Source organism: Leptopilina boulardi, unplaced genomic scaffold (genome assembly GCF_019393585.1).
Source record: "Leptopilina boulardi isolate dan_hultmark-lab unplaced genomic scaffold, ZJU_Lbou_2.1 LbouV2_371, whole genome shotgun sequence".
Lineage (NCBI taxonomy): Eukaryota > Metazoa > Arthropoda > Insecta > Hymenoptera > Figitidae > Leptopilina > Leptopilina boulardi.
This window is the reverse complement of record NW_026137942.1, coordinates 1,797,289-1,817,358: the sequence shown is the minus strand read 5'-3', so window position 1 is coordinate 1,817,358 and position 20,070 is coordinate 1,797,289. Positions and strand designations below refer to the sequence as shown.

The window sequence follows — 20,070 nt, the reverse complement described above, 5'->3', positions numbered from 1 at the left end:
TTTATTTATTAATCTGACATTAATTAAAAGAGATAATAAATGTAGAAAAAGGATATTGCTAAAAAAAATTTCAAAAACCTCTTTTTCCAATTAAATATTGTGAGAAATAAAGAAAATAATCACTTTACAAATTATCTCATTTTTTATAGACATTTAAAAATCAATATAACAAATAATTTTAATAAAACCTTATTTATTTAAAAATTTAAATTAATATATATACTTTTCTTGTAGATTGCGATGTAAAAAAATACGTAAGACATATTCGAGAAATATTTCATTTACAATGTACCGGCTTAGCATAAAAAAAACTCGAAAACCGGAAAATCAATTATGCTGGGCATATCGTCAAAAATTGGAGGGTCAGAACGAAGATGAACATAATGAGATTAATGGCGAAGACGAAGTACAAGAAGCTGAAGATTAGGAGGATGAAGACGAGTACGAAGAAAATTACGAAAACTAATATGATGATTGATTGATGATGATTCATCTTAACGATGAAAACAAGTATTAATACTTTTACATTATTTCTTAAACCTTAGTTTTATTTACTTTCTTTAAAAAATATTTTAATAATATAAAAATGTAGAAATACAGCAAAAAAATCTACTATAGATTTAAAAAGTGGAACTTTTTTTATAAAAAATACTGTAATTTAAAAATCCAAAATTAAAACCAATGAGTATTATAATAATAAGTATTACGTATTTTTTAAGCGCTGATTTCAGTATTATAATTGTAATATGTGTATATTATAAAAAAAAGTAATATATGTATATTGTTATGAAAGAATTCTAATAAAAAAAACGATTTTTGCTAAAATTATATATTGTTTTCTTGCTAAGAAAATTATTTTTAATTTATAAAAAAGAAATAGGGAGAGGAAAGGGGAGGTATATTCTATAGTATGCATTTATAAACTCGTACTAGTATTTTGTACTCATACGCCGTACTAGTATAGTACGAGTAGAATAACCGTATGATATACTGAATTATTAAAGTCTTTTAGTACGACATACTTTGATCGTACTAGTATTGTACCAGTACAGCGTAATAATACGACGTACCAGTACAGTACCTGGTACCCTACGGAGGTAGATGGCGGGTACAGTACTAGTACGCTTAGTACGCCGTACTCGTATTGTACTTGCATCGTACTAGTACGCTGGTTATCTGGGTTATTATATACAGACATACATATAAAATATAAGAATTAGCACTCGTGCCAAAAGCCAGTCAGCCTAACAGCCCAGCGCTGAAACAAAATTTTTTTTTTGATTTTTTGAAAAAAACTCAGTGTATTCTCCTCTTAAGTGAATTTGAATTTGTGTTATAGCTAGTGACTTTGCGCTACGCTCCGAAGCGATTACACCGTAGCGATTTGGAACAAAATCTTGACCAATTCGCTAACTCGTAGCGCCGATAGACTTTGTTTTTTATCTTACACGCCACTAATTAATTTTTTTGACAAAATTCAAACGGGAGTTGATCTTGATTATCATATACAATAAGTCTGTAAAAAAAATTAATTTTTTAGTGCTAATTAATGCAATGCGCTACTTAGCGCCGTTGCTAAAAGGAATCCCATAGCTGGTACCCTACGGAGGTAGATGGCGGGTACAGTACTAGTACGCTTAGTACGCCGTACTCGTATTGTACTTGCATCGTACTAGTACGCTGGTTATCTGGGTTATTATATACAGACATACATATAAAATATAAGAATTAGCACTCGTGCCAAAAGCCAGTCAGCCTAACAGCCCAGCGCTGAAACAAAATTTTTTTTTATCATTGATTATATAACTTTAGTAAATATAGGAAATTTTTTTTTATTAATAACAATCAAATACTTACAGAACACGAAAAGTATAGAAGGAGACTCGCGAAACGAATGACAGAATTATTTAATTTAACAACTACAAGCATACAATTTTTGCAACTATGCGAAAATAATAACGCAATAAATAAGGAACAAAATGATTATAGAAATTAAATAAATTTCAACACGGTTATTAAACTTTGGAAATACTAATATATATATAAAACATGTTGCAAAAGCTGTCAAGGGACGACAGCAAGAAAAAAAGAGGGTCAGGGGTTGAAGAATATAATTTTTGTTTAAATATTTAATCTCCAACACAATTTTTTTATTATTATTTTATATGGGCAAATCCACGAAAATTCATCTTTTTTTATTTTTGATATCGGAATGGTTTCCAAAGTATTTTCGTCTGAACACGATTCTGGCACACAAATTTGCTTTGCACGTCAGGATTTTGAGAAAAAAGGGGGTAAAGACTCTAAAAAAGTGTTTTCAGCATATTCTTAACTTAATAAAATTTATTTCACTCAAAATTCTTAAGCGGCATTTTTGTGTTCAAATGTATGTATGAAAATGTTTCAGTCACAGTATAGATTGACCTGTTTAAAGCAAAAATGCAGTTGTGCCTTTCAAAAATGTATAAATTTAAATGAAATCACGATTTTTATTATCATCTTTAAATTGTTGCCACAGGAATACAATTAGAGGCACATCATTGAAGAAGGTCTTAAAATTTTTGTATTTTCATCACCTTTTAAGAAATACATTGAACTTTTATTTTTATCCAACGCCGTAATCCAACAAATATGCCCCTGTAAAAAGAGAAGTATTAGCAGTGGCGCGATTCCGTATTACAAGTAGTGAGGTTGAAATACGGAAGACGAGAATTGACGTAATTGAAGGAATGGGGAGTGAGAAATTGGGACAGTTAAAATAGTGAGATTTTTAATTAGTGAATAAAAATTAAACAACGCGTGAGTGATCATTAATAGTTATACATGCCCTTCGGACAAATTTAATTATAAAGGTAGTGGATTCCTCCTACTACCATTCTATTATTCAGAACGTCGTTGAGATTCGTATTCTTATTGTACTCTTAATTTGATTAATCAGAAAAAAAGGAAATATGAGAAATGGTTTAAATAAGAAATCACAATTTAAACCCCATAGAAAAACATGTATTTTATAAAACAGAATAAAATGATTTCATTACCTGTATCAAACAATGTGTTTAATAGTGTGAATGTCTGTATAGTGTAAATATAATGCATTAAAACTCACCAAAACCAAATCAATAATATTCAAATCAATAGTCCTCAATAATCAATGAGTAATGAATATTCCAATATTCAAGAATCCTCAATCCAATAACTCGATGAATCGATATTCAATAAATCACAAATCAATATTCAACAGATCAACAAATAAACAAGCCAATATTCAATAATTCAATACACCACAAAACAATACTTCAATAATCAATAAATTAATCCAACTAAAAGAATTTCTCCACTTAGAGAATTCTTTTACAATACACACTTTGATCAACCCCAAACTACGGGTTGTAACACCGTCTCCACTTGAGGCCTCAAACTCTCCAAATCTCTACCTTAACTGCCTGTATTTTACATTTACAACTGGTTTTATTAATTGACGAAAAGGGTGGGAAATTATAATGAAATTGTCTGTCGCTAAGTCACTTCTTGCAACCTTGCAATTTAAGGGTAGTGGCGTGACCCACCTTCGATGAGCCACTCCTTGTATTGAGCAATTATATTGCATAATTATACATTGATTTATGAAATGATTGAACTTTATTTACGAAACTTCGTTAAAATGAAGTCTTTGATTCTATATTGAGGTTCTTTACCTTTTATTTCTTAATATTCTCGAAATTTATTTAACAAAACTAAATTGAGAACAGCTACTTGTTTCTTAATTTATTTATAAATTAATTTGAAAAATTGTGTTTGTGTTGTATGTTTGTGTTTTATATTATTTATTATTCCATTTGTAATTTATTATAAGTAGAAAAAGTATTTAAATCACTATGTGATTTAAATCTTAGAATAATTAATTGAATTTAAGTATCTTTTTTTTAAAATTGAAAATTTTAAAAAGTTACGAAATTCGTTTGTAACAGTGTATGTTCACCACAAAAAATATTGAGATGTCCATTTTTGTTATTTTCGAGATATTAATTAATTAATTAATGTTAATAAATAATGAAATAGTTAAGATGGTAAATAGGTGTCTCCTATTAAGTATTTCATTAACCTAATCATATTTGATAAGGTAGAAATTTAATTGACCAACAGTCAAATTTTTATGTACTAAACTGGTACAAATATTTTTCGTACATGGTTTCTGAAAAAAGTGATTAGGTTAGATATGATTAGGTTAATGAAATACTTAATAGGAGACACCTATTTACCGGCAATAAGAAGGTTCTGGGATCATACCCCAGCAGCGAGAAACGACCCACTTTTTTCAGAAACCATGTACAAAAAATATTTGTACGAGTTTCGTACATAAAAATTTGACTGTTAGTCAATTAAATTTCTACCTTATCAGATATGATTAGGTTGTTAAAGACGGATGTTAATAAACAAAAAAAATAATAAAGATAAATAATTCAAAGAGAAATAATAAATATTTAGAAAAAAAATTACTAATTTTTATTATTCAACCATTCCGCTTATTCGGAAAACGTAATTGCTCTTCGCTAAGCAAGTTAGAAAAAGGTAGTGGACTGTCACCCAGAGTGTTATTCATTCAACACCCACGGGTAGACAGTACTTTATTGAAAATGATTACAAAGAAATAAATGAGACAAATGCATATAAAGGTAATTAAATAAATCAAAACTTGAATTAACGTAAAATAAGATTACATTTATTCATTCAACCCCCAAATGATTTACATTAAGTTTCCCAATTGGTTTTAAATAGAAAAGGTTTACAATTTAAATAATGTTTACTTTAAGCTACTTGATTAACAAAATCAAGTCTCACAAAAAATGTCATTTATGACAAGTAAAAAAAGAAAAACAAAGAGATCCAATAAAAGAAAACTCTCAATAAAAAGAAAAACAATTTGTGTGTGTAAACTGTGTGTAAAGTGATGTTTGTTTATCGTATTTAGATTTTATATATGTTTAAATTAATATATATAGCATTGAAGCAACTCACCAGAATAATAATAAAATAAAGATACTGAAAACCCTGGCGGATTCGATTTACCTAAAATCGACCCAGCTGGGTCGAATCTAAGTCGAATTTAGGTAATTATCAAAAAAAGCTTTAAATTGATGAAAATTTATAAAAATTAGTATTGTGAGGTTAAATGAACATTCATAGAGTTAATTTTTGTAAGAATTTTAATTATTAACGTGATAAATAATAAATAATTACTTGATATGTGCAAGTAGTAACTGTAGATTTTAACTCGTTGTCAGTTTTCATAATATTTTCAGAAATTAGTGTAAAATGTATGAAAAAATAATTTATATTTAATAGAAATTGCAAATTTTATTAAATTATTTTATTATTTAACAATCACATTTCATAATAATTGCAATTTAATTAAAAAATAACAGTTTTCTTAAAAGTGACAAGAACTCTATTATACCGACCACACACGGTAAAAGTGCGCGAATATGAATGCACATGATCTTCTGGCGGGAAAATTCAAATTGTTAATTACAACTATTTCATTATTATCTTAATTTCATTAATTAAATATATTTGATTAACCATAAAAGATAATCATTTTATAAAAATTTTCTCAGAAATGCCGAATTAATCATTTATTTATACCAATTTACTTATATTAATACTAATAATCACTATTTCTTTACTTTTAACTATCGCCCTATATTAGTTGCAGACGCCGTTAGATGGCAGCAGCATGCAGGGAGCACAAATTTCCAGCTATCCTATTACTTAAAATTAGTGATTATTAGCATTAGTATAAATAAATGATTAATTTTTTTATAACTTGTATTAAAAAACAATTTCATTAAAGAATTGTGAATATGAAATAAAAAATCTGCAACTTTTTTTTTAAAAAAAAAAAGAATTTTGTTAAAAAAAATGTAATTGTTAAATAAGTTTTAATGTAAATTTTTCTTATTTTTATGTCTAAAAATTTATATTTTTGTTAAAAAATTATGATGGCAAAATACAAATTTAACTAAATTTTTTGATCTTTTATTTAAGAATTTTTTAAAAAGTTATAAGTAAAAATTTAAGAAAAATATATCAGCTTAATTTTTATTATTTTAACAAAATTCTAAAGTTTTTTTTATAAATAAAGAAAAAAATTGCATATTTTCTATTTAATGAATGTTTAAAATTTGTAACTCTTTTCAAATCTTGGCGCGCGTTCCGCTGTTCCGTGTGTGGTCGGTATAATAGAGTTCTTGTCACTTTTAAGAAAACTGTTATTTTTTAATTAAATTGCAATTATTATGAAATGTGATTGTTAAATAATAAAATAATTTAATAAAATATGCAATTTCTATTAAATATAAATTATTTTTTCACACATTTTACACTAATTTCTGAAAATATTATGAAAACTGACAACGAGTTAAAATCTACAGTTACCACTTGCACATATCAAGTAATTATTTATTATTTATCACGTTAATAATTAAAATTCTTACAAAAATTAACTCTATGAATGTTCATTTAACCTCACAATACTAATTTTTATAAATTTTCATCAATTTAAAGCTTTTTTTTGATAATTACCTAAATTCGACTTAGATTCGACCCAGCTGGGTCGATTTTAGGTAAATCGAATCCGCCAGGGAAGTATCTAATTACTTTTCAACGTTTGATATTTGAACTTCGTATTTTATATATATATATATGATTCACGAACATGCGGAAGTATATCCTTTCTTCCTCTGTTCTCTAATAAATTCCTTTTATTTAACCTTTAATATTTATTAACTTGCGACAATTATTTTAATATTTCAAAGTCTGCTTATTAAAAATTCAGAAGTTTGGGTTCACCAAACCTAAATTTTCCAAACAGTTAGTTTTGAAATAAAAACAATTGTTGTTATAAACAAAAATAAAACACTTTCTGAATTTAATCGTAACATGCACTTTTATCATTTATAGCACTTTGTATTTGATAATTAATTTACTCTTCTTTTTAAATTTATGAACTTTTATATAATGATCGATTTTACAAATGTGGAATATTCACTATATTACTGAGATAATTTCGTAGACTCTACCCTTACTGAGGGGAGCAAATAACTATTTTCTACCACTTTTAGTGGGAACAAACTTTATAAATTCTTCCGCCTTCTTGCGGGCAACACATCCGCTTTGCGGGAAAGATAAAATAAGACTGCCGTGAACAATAATTTGGTGGCAACGATCACACCCATTTGGTATATAATTTTAGGTGGTGGGAGGGTTGATTTTGCAATCAACTCCTCGTTGTTTCCATGCAAGTTTCAGCAAAACTTTCATTTTAATCATGGCGTGATCGGTTCAACCACCTGAATTATCGGTATACTTTATATGTTTCCTCATTTTTCCAAAATAATGTGGCAACTTCTATACAGTGTAAGTCCCACAACTTGTGCAATCGATCGATAATTTAGTTCAAATTATTTCGCAATATGAGGTTCAATAATCTGAAATTATTTGCGAAATAATTTTGATTTAGAAATTAAATAAAATAAAAAAAATGAAATTATAAATATTTATTGAATTAATTAGAAATATTATTTGAATATTCTAGTGTCCAAAACTTAGTATGTGTGTGTTTGTGTTGTATATGTTGTAGGTGTATAATTGAGAAGAATGTTTACAATATTTTAATAACAAATATTATTTCTAATGAATAATATTTAACAAAAAAAATTTAAAAATTACGGAAATCAGTCCGTAACAAATACCCCCCTTTGTTCTGGCTGACGTCCCTTGGAAGCCTGTGTAGGCGTTATGTCATCTATTTATAATTTTTTTTTTTACAAAGAGTCCTTTAGTGGATTTACATTTATAATGTTTACAAATTGTCCAAGATAGTGAAATTGTTGTAGTTTGTAGAGTAGCTGAAACAAAATTTTAACGAGAACTGATTTTCCTTCTATAATGGTAAAATGTCGTTTCCTCTTTTTTTTGTTTTAGGAAGATTTTTAGGAAAAAGTCAAATGAGTTCTTGTCTTTGAGAAAAAAAATGTTGGGTGTGCAAAAAAAAATAAAAAGAACTGATGTTTTCCAAAAAAATGAAGTTAAAAGCAAAATCAGTAAAATTATTAAATTTCCTTGTTTTCCTATTAAATTATAAATTAGGATAAAAATTAAAGATGATATTTTGTTAAGTTTAGTTGATTTAAAATTATTAACTACTTACTGTTTTTAAAATAAAAAGTATAGAATGTATAGCGATTAATTTAACTTAAATTTATTTAATTCATACTAATACTGTGTCCAATTTTTATATCAAATTTTATGCTAAAAATTGCTGAACCCTCTTTTACTTTTTGCTAATTTGCAGAAAGTGTTTCCTTTAAGTGTTCGTTTTACATTGCGTGACCAGTCTTTCTGTAGTCTTTCTCAAGTTCTCAGCTTTAATTCAAAATTTTATTTCATTTGTTATTTTGTTTGAAATTTCTCTGTGTAATTATGCAAATACTATGTCCTCCAATTCCCTTTCTTTTGATTCCTACATGATGGCCCTTGAGTTGGTTAGGAGTGGGGTGACGGACGCGGTGAGTTTTTTAGTGTGGAAGCGATTTGAGTTGGAGAAAATACAGTTGGATAAAGTGCTTGGTGGTTGTCGGGGGTATGTATTCTGTTTATTTACTTCCCTTTTTGATAATAACCCAAAAAAAATTGTTTTTATGTTTATTTAAATTTATTTTATTTTTTTATTTTTTTATAGAGTTCAAATTTTGATTCCTGAGTGGGTGGATGCTGTGGTTAGAGTCCCCTCATTCTCTAAATGGCCTTCACATCTGGTGGATATGAGGAGATCGGTTAGAAGCGATGTGGAAGAGGTTACTTGGCACCAGGAGTATCGTTGGAGTTGGACTGAAAAAAAGTTTCAATACCGCGGCTACTGGGATCCTGCGTCTTTTCAACACCCAACATTTTGTGTTGTTCCTGATAACTTAGAGATCGAGGAGATTCAGGGCTGTTTAGGCGTTAATATTTCCAATTAGTGAGTATTATAAATTTATTTGTTTGAAATTTTGCATAAGTTAGTAGATATACAAAAAAAAATTAAAAATTTTAATTCTAACGTAAATATATTTTCTTTCTTTTTACAGTCCCTATTCCAGCTTACCAGCTTTTCAGAGGACCTATGGGCCACGTCCCACCAATCCGGCCTTGGAATTGATTTTTTGTCAAATATATAGAGAAGCATGGGAAGAAATTGTTTTGGTGGACAGTAGGTGGGAGACTGTAAGTTCCCCTTTTTCTTTATTCTTTTCCTATTTTTTTTTGTTTTAAATTAAATAAAATTTTGTTAAAAAAAATGTTTTTTTTGTTTTCAGAGATGGGCTCTACGCATGCCGGTCATTTGGCATGAATGCTAGGTTTTTTGTGTTATTTGAATTATTTATTATTCATACTTTATTCTTATTATTCAACATAGTATATGGATAGTTTAAATGGTGTATATATGTTAAAATTATGCTTTCTAATAATAAAAAAAATTCAAAACAAAAATGTTTGTTTATTTTTTTATTTCCTAATTTTTGATTCTTATATGATTTTTTTTATATAATTTTTTTTTTAAATAAAAAAAAATTTTATAATTTAAATTAACATTCTACAATTTCGTCAAATGGATTTTATATACCCCCAAAAAAATGAAATATATTTGAACCCCTTAAAAAAAATCTTCTCCTTGGAATGCCTGAAACCAACATATGTGACGCGACGCGAAGAAAGGGACCTAAGCGTCCAAACGGCAATTTCGCAGGAGAGAGAAAAGAGTAGGCAAGAACGTGGCGAAGAGTTTCCGATATCTCTTACTCTCTCTTGCTTCCCACTACTATTTCAAGTTGGCGTCTCTGTGTTCGGGCGTCTTCGGAAAGTAAAGAGAGATGCACCTCGTACACGTGCTTTCGTAGTGAGAGAGAACGGTGTAGTCAGCGCATCTCTCTTTAAATCACGAATACCGACCCGAACTTCAAGTGACGCATGGACACAGTGAGAGGGGAGCGTACGCATGTGTGTGTGAGGAGAAAGAGAGTCAATTCTCTACACGAATCGCTCATGTTTAAATCGTTATTGCAAAAAAACTATTTGATAAAATTTAATTTTGACTTCACATAATTAAAAAGCAATCCTTAATTTATCTGAATCAATCATAATCCGAAAATCAAAAATTGGACTCTTAGGTCCCTTTCTTCGCGTCGCGTCACATATTACTATTTGTATTTCTCCCTTTGGTGAAAATTGGACGCGAGCTACCCTATTGCCTTCTCTGTATTATTCTTGTTCGCTTAATACCCCTGGTAACCTGTATGCAACGTCGTTTCTGGATTGTTTCTTGTGGTGGCATCATCTTACTTCCCTTTCTCCCCCATTTCATATTACTCTTTACATCGTTTCACGCTCTCGTGATGATTAGATTCCGTGCCTTTGATTTTTCTTTCGCGCTTTGTGATTTTTTTTAAATAATGACTGTGTATACATAAAAAAATTTTTTTTTATTTATTTTTGTTATTAGTGCTTCTCTTTTTAGTGTATTTAACACAAAAAAAAATTATTAATATAATCGTTTTTTTTTGTTCATTTTTTTTATAAGTGAAGTGGTTTTTTGATGTGGACTGGAGTTCTTCCCTGGATTTAATCTTTCTGTTTTGTGATTTTTTTGTGTAGTTCAGTGTTCTTCCCCCCCCCCTTTGTTATTCTTCCGAAATTGATTTTTTTGGATTAGTTCCAGGTTCGTAAATGGTAAGTTCTTATTAAGTTCTTATTAATTAATTCTTATTAATTAATTAATTCTTATTAATTCCACAAGCAGCGACGTTAGCGATGCCTCTACCATTAACTTTCCGCAATCATTCCGTAAGACTCCAAAAACGAACTTTGGTGCTCACGCGCAACCCTATAGCCCTGGTTAGTTCCTTCCTTATTTATATTAAAAAAAAAATTTTGTTTTATAAACAAAAAAAAATATTATATATATATATATATATATATATATAAATAAAATAAAACCCCAAAAAAAAATGTTCCCCTTTTTTTTTATTTGTTTATGGGACGTTCTTTGTCAACCGGACCACCCCATCTCTCCATAATTGGTTTAATTTAAAAAAATTTTATCATATTGGAAAAATTAGCTTGGAATGTCTACTTTTTAATCCCGTTGGGCGCTTTTTGAAATTCAAAATGGCGACTTAAATATGGCGCCTAAACGACATAAAAAACACAAAAAATCCACTAATATGATCTATATTATTGTTTAAAGCTTCACATATGACGATAAAAATAACCACAACATAATTTACTTACAAACTGATAACGTATCTCCATTCAAAATTCAAAAATTCAAAATGGCGGATTAAATATGGCGGATAAAATTAAAAATTGAGCTAGACTCGTGAAAATTACTACTTGGGGGTTTTCGAGGTCGCTGATTACGAATCCGGTGTTAGTTTTCAAAAATTCAAAATGGTGGATCCAATATGGCGGACAAAAATTTAAAAAATGGAGCTAATTTCGTAAAAATGTCTACATAGGGGTTTTTGGGGTCGCTGATTACAAATCCGATGTCAGTTTTAAAAAATTTTTAAATGGTTGATGACAAATCTCTATTTAAAATTCAAAATGGCAGATAGAATTAAAAAATTAAGCTAGTCTTGTGATTATTAATTAAATAATCCTCACGTAATTTCCATAAAAAGTTATCTGGCGTTGTATTTGATAAGTTCAAATGGCACCTTTTTACGTTCAATATAAAAAAGTTAGATCAATTTTTTATATGTTGGTCCACCATTTTATATTCACAATTTGATTTTTTAAAAAGTAACGATGAATTCGTAAAGATTGTCCTGAAAAACCCTTAGGTAGACATTTTAACGAGTTTAGCTCAATTTTTTGGATTTGTGGTCAGCCATTTAGAATTTTTAAAAAGTAACCGCAGATTCGAAATCATAGTGACCCCGAAAACACCCGAGTAACAAGTTTCAGGCGAATCTAAACGATTTTTTAATTTTTGTCCATCACATTGGATCCGACATTTTGAATTTTTGGAAACTAATACCGGATTCGTAATCAGCGACCCCAAAAACCCCCGCGTAACAAGTTTCAATCGAATCTACACGATTTTTAATTTTTTTTTTCCGACATATTGGATCCGCCATTTTGAATTTTTGAAAACTAACACCGGATTCGTCATCAGCGACCCCAAAAACCCCCGTGTAACAAGTTTCAATCAAATCTACACGACTTTCAATTTTTGTCCGCCATATTGAATCCGCCATTTTGAATTTTTGAAAACTAACAACGGATTCGTAATCAGCGACCCCAAAAACCCCCGAGTAACAAGTTTCAGTCGAATCTAAACAATTTTTCAATTTTTGTCCGCCATATTGGATCCGCCATTTTGAATTTTTGAAAACTAACACCGGATTCGTAATCAGCGACCTCGAAAACCCCCAAGTAGTAATTTTCACGAGTCTAGCTCAATTTTTAATTTTATCCGCCATATTTAATCCGCCATTTTGAATTTTTGAATTTTGAATGGAGATACGTTATCAGTTTGTAAGTAAATTATGTTGTGGTTATTTTTATCGTCATATGTGAAGCTTTAAACAATAATATAGATCATATTAGTCGATTTTTTGTGTTTTTTATGTCGTTTAGGCGCCATATTTAAGTCGCCATTTTGAATTTCAAAAAGCGCCCAACGGGATTAAAAAGTAGACATTCCAAGCTAATTTTTCCAATATGATAAAATTTTTTTAAATTAAATCAATTATGGAGAGATGGGGTGGTCCGGTTGACAAAGAACGTCCCTTATATATTTTTTTTTACTAGGTCCTGAAATTTCCCAATGCACGGCTATTCCCGTTCCTAATTTAAAAGAGGCTGCCTCTCAGACGAAGCTCAGCTGCCGATGCACTGCTGGGTGACCTTCCGCTTAGCCCTTATGGTAATTATACCTCAACACGAAACTAACATTACCCTTTTTTTTTTAATTAAAAAAAATAATCCACTTTGCCTGATGGTTCTTCCAAGATTACTTATCGGTGGGCGGGTCCTGATTTTTATTAATTAGGCCCTTCGTATACAGTAAGTTTTATGTCGTTCAAAACTTATACAAATAGTAATAATTAATCCATAATAATACATTATTATATAAAAATAAAAACCCTATGTTTCCTATTACATGATTACTTATGATTAATTACATTATATGTTGCTAACTTACCCAAAAAAAATAATTTTGTTTATTCTAAACCTACCCTAGTTTTTTTTTTTTTTTTTTTTTTTTATTCATTTGGGCGCACTGCCCCATGCCTATCCCCATATTTGCTTGGTTTTAAGCAATTTGTTTTCAAAAAAAAATGTATGCCCAAAAAAAATGTATTTACGTCGTATAATTTATGCTTTCACCTCCTCGTTGCCCCTTTTGCATGGTTGTATACATTTTTATTTATTTGTCAATGTATATTACCATGCATATAGCGGCATTTGTATATTAGTAGATATTTAAATAAGAACAACATTTTAAACCGCGTTCTCTAAAAAAAATTTTCTTTTTTTTATGATTATTTTTATAACTCTATTTTTCACACGAAAAAAAATATTTATATACTGGATCAATCGTCCATAATATTTTTTTTTCTTTAATTATTTTAATGAATGTATTCTTACATCGGGGCACATTACTGTCCTTCTTTTTGCTTTTGGCGTAGGTACTTCCGAACTCAATATTTGAATAGTTTTCGAGGTGCTAGCCGTTACCTTTTTTTTTGTTCGTGTTGTAGCTTTTGTTTGGTCTATTTCGGGTGAAATGATAATTCCAAAAGAAGGTAATTCTTTTAGGGGCAATTCATTTGCCTCTTTCTTTTCATTTAGAATGATGTTTATGGTTGTGGGCCTTTTTTTACAGGCAATCGTGATAATTACCACTGTGGCCAAAATTGCTATTGTAGTAATCGTACCCCAAATTCCTATCATCGTTGGGGAATATGTTTCATTGAGTTTTTGGTTCAGGACGCGTTGACTTTGTTCTTCGAATTCTTTTTCTAATAGTTTCAATTTTTCGTCAGAATCCGACTTTTTCCACGAGAAGAACTTCTTGTCGTTTTCAACTATTATGATCTTTCGCCCTACATTTTTTAATATCAATGACACATTTTCTAGCTTTAATTCTAGTTTGGGTTTATAAAGATATCTATATGGATTCTCTTTGATTTGTAGACTTGGTAACTCTATGGTATCTAATTTGAGAATACATTCTCTTTCTACATGTACAATCCCTATACCTGATAAAGTGTAAATTTCGGATTCCTTCTGTCGGCAATTTAAATATACTGTTTCCGGATGGATAAGCGAATATAGCCAACTCCCGGTTGTAATAAGTGGTTCCCAAAGGGGTTGTTGATTTTTAGTAAACCTGATGTCACAAATTTTTAGAGTTTCATTATTTGGATTTCTTCTCAACTCTGCCTCACATCCAGGTACAGATAAAATATCATAAACTCCATGCATGTGATAACATATGTGTTTATCGTTTATCCGCTTGCAGTCTTTAAGTTGCTCCTCATTTAAATAGAAATAATATCTTTCATCCCCTGTAATTGCTAGATATTTTGCATATGCCGATATATACGCTCTGGTTCCGTTTTCTCCCGATTCTTGTACAACCGGCACTTCATGCATCTTATATAGTGTGTAAATTCTTTCCTCCACCAGTGGAATGTCCAAAGTTATGATTAGATTTTTCTCGTTAGTATGTATGTTGGTTTGTGAGATCTTATCCACGTCTGAAAATGTTGTGTCATCTATCGGTACCGGAAAGTCTACCCCCTTTAAATATTTTTTTGCCTTTGTTGATATGACTACTAGTTGTTCGTCGGTTAACAATTTGGGTGACAATTTCCCTTCTTTCGCTTTATACAATATATCGAGTGTTTCACTAAGACCGTGTTCATAAATCCCTATTTTGCGGTTCCAATTTTCAATGGTGTTTCTAATAATGTTCAAATAAATTTCGTGATTTAATTCATTTTTAAACCGTAATATCTCATCCTCAAACGCTCTTAAATTTTCTTTGACTTCTTGAGATTGATTGTGTTGTTTTTCAGCTATGTCATACATTTTGTGTAATTCCGCCCTGACTACATGCGTTTGCTCACCCATTAAGTGAGAGAGATTTCTTTGAGCTTCATTAAGTTCTAACATAACCGCTTTATAGTTTTCTCCTTCTTCGTAGGTTAAAACCCCAATAGTGGGTCCTATTAGTTTTCCTAGTATCCCCATCAGCGGCGCACTTCTTTTGTTAATTCTGTTACTTAGGAATTCTTGTTTTGTTGATTCCGTATGTTTTAGAGCTTTAATAACCCTTTGTACTTCTTTCCAGTGCAAATTAGGTATCTCTAACCTATTTTTCAAGCCTTCCGTGGCCGCGAAGTGATGACAAGTATTGCCTAATATTTTCCTGCATGGCTCGTTAGCTCTATCTATCCCGGTTATATTATCGCTTAGTTTGCTAAATATTCAATTGGTTAGTTTAGATTTACGATAACTTTATTTGTTTGTAAGATATTTCATTTTTTATTGTTATTTAACTAAAATTGAACAAAAATACTTCATATAGGGCTTTTGGATGCTTGTTGTTAGTAAAAAATAAAATATTTTACAAACAAATAAAGTTATGGTAATACTGAACTTACCAATTGAAAGTTAAGCTAATTCCGCATCCAACGAGCCCTATATGAAGTATTTTGGATAAGTAGATTGTTAATAAACAATTGCAATGTTAACTAATTGTTTATTAACAATCTACTTATCCAAAATACTTCATATAGGGCTCGTTGGATACGGAATTACGTTAAGTTTCAATTGCTACCTTCAGAATTACGGTAACTTTATTCGTTTGTAAAATATTTGATTTGTTATAAACATTAATTAATTAATTAATTAATATCTCAAAAACTTTAAAAGATCCCACTCTGAAAATTACATGTTTTGTAGGAAATTAGTCAAGCTTTCCATTGAGATAGTTAAAAATAATTTCAAAAAATCCGATTTTGAGATAAACGTAAATTAACATTTTGACCTTGAATTTCAAGGTCAAATGTTATTTAAAAAAAAAAATTATTAACAGCGTGTAGCCCGTCAAAAAAGCTTTAAAAATCATTATATATATGTTAACTTTTATGCATTCTACTTGTAAATATTGTACATTGAAAAAAATTTTTTTTTCAACAGTCAAAAATTAAAAACGTTGTAATTCAAAAACTATTTTATTAAATTCAATAATAATTGATTTTTAGACTTTCACCAACAATAACAACATTTTAGAAAAGTATGGATTAAATTCGAGAACTTTTAATTTTTTGTTCGGACATTTCCGGAATTTTGCCTCATATATGACATTCTTTCTGTAGCCAGGGTAACGTCACCATATTAAATCCGCCATTTTGAATTTTTTAAAACTGACGCCAGAGTCGTAATCAGCGACCCAAAAAACCCCCAAGTACCAAATTTGGAGCGAATCGGAACAATTTCTAAAATATCCGCAATTTTTGGTCCGCCATTTTTAATTTGAAGAATCTATTAAAGTGGTAAGTAAATTTAACTTTTAAATTGTAATCCATGGTCATAATTTCAAAACTAGATCACGCTTTTTCATTATCTCACAAAATGTACCGAAAAAGTAAGTTTTTTGATGTTAGAAAGAAAAAACAAACCAACTTGTGAATTCTAACCCCGTATTCGGATTCAGCGACCCAAAATACGTGAGAAGTGATTAGTCTAGTTCGCCGGACAAACAAATTTTTTTTGTGGGGCTGTGTAATTAAGCTAGAGACGTGATTCGTACTTGAGCTTTTAAGATTATGTGACTATTATGTCCGTAACTTTTCTCGTAAAATACTGAATGGATTAAGTTAAAATTTTATGGAGGAGTTCCAAATATGATAAGAAATTATTGTCAAGTTCGAAAATGTTGATATATTGTTAAATAATTATTACACCGTCCGACACGATTTTTCACACAAGAAAAAATCAATGATTTTCAGAAACTAGGAACAAAAAAAAGATACCCGTGTTCGGCAGTTTTGCTAGATCAGGTCCGGGTCGCTGATTACGAATCTGATGTCAGATTTTCAAAATTCAAAATGGCGGATCCAATATGGTCGCTGATAACAAATTCGATGTCGGGTTTTCAAAATTCAAAATGGCGGATCGAATATGGTGGTCGAAATTTATAAATGTTATTAGTTTTTTATAAAACTTCGTATCTCTGGGTTTTTGGGGTCGCTTAGTACGAATCTGATTGTAGATTTTTAAAATTCAATATGGCAGACTCAATATGACGGTTGAAATTTATAAAAATTGTTAATTTTTTATAAAACTTGGTATCTAAGGGCTTTCGGCGTCTCTAAGTACGAAAGTGATGTCAGATAAGAATAATAAAAACGACAAATCTAATAAAGGTGAAGATCACAAATCTGAAAAATATTTTGGAAAATTTAAATGTTCGATCAATTTTTTGTTAAAATTTGCAAGCCAACATTTTAAAATTTTTATTTTAAGTGATTTTTAATCTAAAAGTTTGTATATTTATTAACTAAGCTTCTATTAGAATTAATAAATTCAAAAAGTTATAATCAAAATTTATTAAACAAATATAATGCAATAAAATAAAATTAATAGAAACATTTCATAACAACTCTTGTATTACGTTTGTGTAAATTTTAGACGCTTATTTTTACGATTTAAAGATTCGACCACCATATTGGATTCCCCATTTTGAATTTTGAAAACCCGACATCAAATTTGTAATCAGCAACCCCAAAAACCTTCAAGTAACAAGTTTCAAGTGAATTCGACGAATTTTTATAAATTTCAAACGCCATATTGAATCTGCCATTTTGAATTTTAAAAATCTGACTTCAGATTCGTACTCAGCGACCCCAAAAACCTTCAAGTAACAGGTTTCAAGTGAATTCGATGAACATTTATAAATTTCGACCGCCATATTGAGTCCGTCATTTTGAATTTTGAAAATCTGACATCATATTCGTAATCAGCCACCCCAAAAATCCCTAAGTAACAACTTTCAAATTAATTGGTGAATTTTTATAATTTTCGACCGCCATATTGGATCCGCCATTTTGAATTTTGAAAATCTGACATCAGATTCGTAATCAGCGACCCGGAAAACCCCGAGATACCAGGTTTCATAAAAAATTATTAATTTGTACAAGATTTCCTATCACCTTTCATTTAAGGGTTGTTTTTACCCCTAAAAGCAAAAAATGACCTGATCTAGCAAAACGGCCAAACACGGGTATCTTTTTTTGGTCCTAGTTTCTGAAAATCAATGATTTTTTCGTGTGTGAAAAAAAAGTTGAATTTTGTCGGACGGTGTTACAAAACACTTGCAAATAGTTAGAAAATGTGGGATTAGGAGTGTCGGATGTTTCTAATAATTTTTATACTCTTTATTATATTTATTTAACTATATGTCAACATTTTTGCACTTCACAACCATTCTATATCATATTTTAAATTCCTCCACAAAATTTCAGCTCAATTCATTCAGCATTTTAGGAGAAAAGTTATGGACAAATTAACATTACGGACTTAACAGTCACATGACAATAAACGCGTTTTTCTCGAAATCACTTTTTTCAACTGGTCGCCATGATATTTCAAAAACTGCTTGACCGATCACCTTGAAATTTATAGGGTATGTTCAGCACATGTGGGGAACAAGCTAAACTAGGATAATTAAAAAGGTCACGTCGTTTTTATTTTATACAACAAAACAGGCCCAAAATTGAGATTTTTTTAGAAATAAAAATTCACGGTCATGTAAAATTTTTATTTTTCAATATTTTAAAATAATCCTAGTTCACCTTGTAGCTACAGTAACACACATGAAAGTGCTTTTTTGATTTGTGATCATTCAGTTGGCCGGAATCGTGGCGATCAGTGCAGTACTTTTTTTACATAAAATACTTCCCCGCGCTGTATAACGGAAAGCATTCATTATTTTGACTTTAAAAAATTTGTAAATATACTTTAATAGTTACTAAACATATAATAAAAAATTCAAAGTTCTAAGTTTTAATCGCTCTTCAAGAAAAATTCCCAAAATATAGTTTAAAAACGGCCGTTACACGGGTGAACCCTCTTAAGCAAACAAATATTTACTTATATCATTAAATATTAATTACAGTTCAATAATTTCACAATAATTAACACTTGATTATAAATAAATACACTATTTAAAAATTAAAGCAAATCAGTTGAGAAAACACTTTAATTTGCATTGTAGTCCGACTAGACAGCATAAAGCACATCCAAGTAGATGAATACTTAAACCTGCATCACCTACTAATCTGAAGTTAACGACAATTAAAATCTAATGTCTTATATTTAAATCTTAAAATTATTTTAATAATTAACAACATAAATAAATCAAATTAAAATGTCTCCTGTAAAAAGTGGATATTTTCCTTATATATCTATATCCACCATCCATTAAATTATAAACCAAAGTATTGGTTATGTAGGGAAAAAGTAAAACTAATGTGACATTGTTGTTACGAACCGAAAAATATTAATTATAAAAATTATTATTTCCTATGTCCTGGAGGCACCAAGCTGCCAAAATAAAAAAAATTCCGTTTATTTTTATGGGATCGTGTATCCTATTTTAAAAGAAACTGCCAAGTTACGTTACTCGAAAATGAATTCAAGGGATAAACACAATAAAACAATTGAGACCCTTTTATAGATTTATTTTATATAAAGAAATCTCGACTTTAAAATATTGAAATAATACAGTAAGATAAGAAGATGGAACGATACATGTTTTAAAGACTTACTCTACTGCTTATTATACCGTCGCAAGCTAACGAGGGTGAGGCGTCGAGCTGCTATCCGACGGGCGGAAAAATATACACACTTATCGAAGCGCGAAAATGTCAATTGGTAGCGCACAAGAATGCACTTACGGGTCCACCAAATCTAAACAGCGCAGGCACCACACGTGCGGAACGGTCGGTC

General features: G+C 29.9%; 2 protein-coding genes across 2 annotated transcripts in view; one reads left to right on the top strand and one right to left on the bottom strand.

The window, feature by feature from the left end:
• Window positions 1-2,515: 2,515 nt before the first annotated feature.
• The window catches only part of LOC127287493 (estradiol 17-beta-dehydrogenase 2), a 158,883-nt gene continuing 141,328 nt past the window's right edge, over window positions 2,516-20,070 (bottom strand). The window contains exon 5 of the mRNA XM_051314464.1: window positions 2,516-2,637. Within this exon, the coding sequence (XP_051170421.1) occupies window positions 2,580-2,637 (58 nt within the window). The 3' untranslated portion in view covers window positions 2,516-2,579. The remainder of the gene's footprint in view (window positions 2,638-20,070) is intronic.
• On the top strand, window positions 8,378-9,413 carry LOC127287512 (uncharacterized). The gene is made up of 2 exons (XM_051314500.1): window positions 8,378-9,019; window positions 9,129-9,413. The coding sequence occupies exons 1-2, from the start codon at window positions 8,823-8,825 to the stop codon at window positions 9,310-9,312; spliced, it is 381 nt and encodes a 126-aa protein (XP_051170457.1). The 5' UTR covers window positions 8,378-8,822; the 3' UTR covers window positions 9,313-9,413.

Excerpts from the sequence above, each read along its gene's own strand:
- LOC127287512 (XM_051314500.1), top strand. The coding sequence starts at position 8,823 with ATGAGGAGATCGGTTAGAAGCGATGTGGAAGAGGTTACTTGGCACCAG. Across the intron at positions 9,020-9,128 it reads GGCGTTAATATTTCCAATTA|TCCCTATTCCAGCTTACCAG; the intron begins GTGAGTATTATA and ends TTCTTTTTACAG.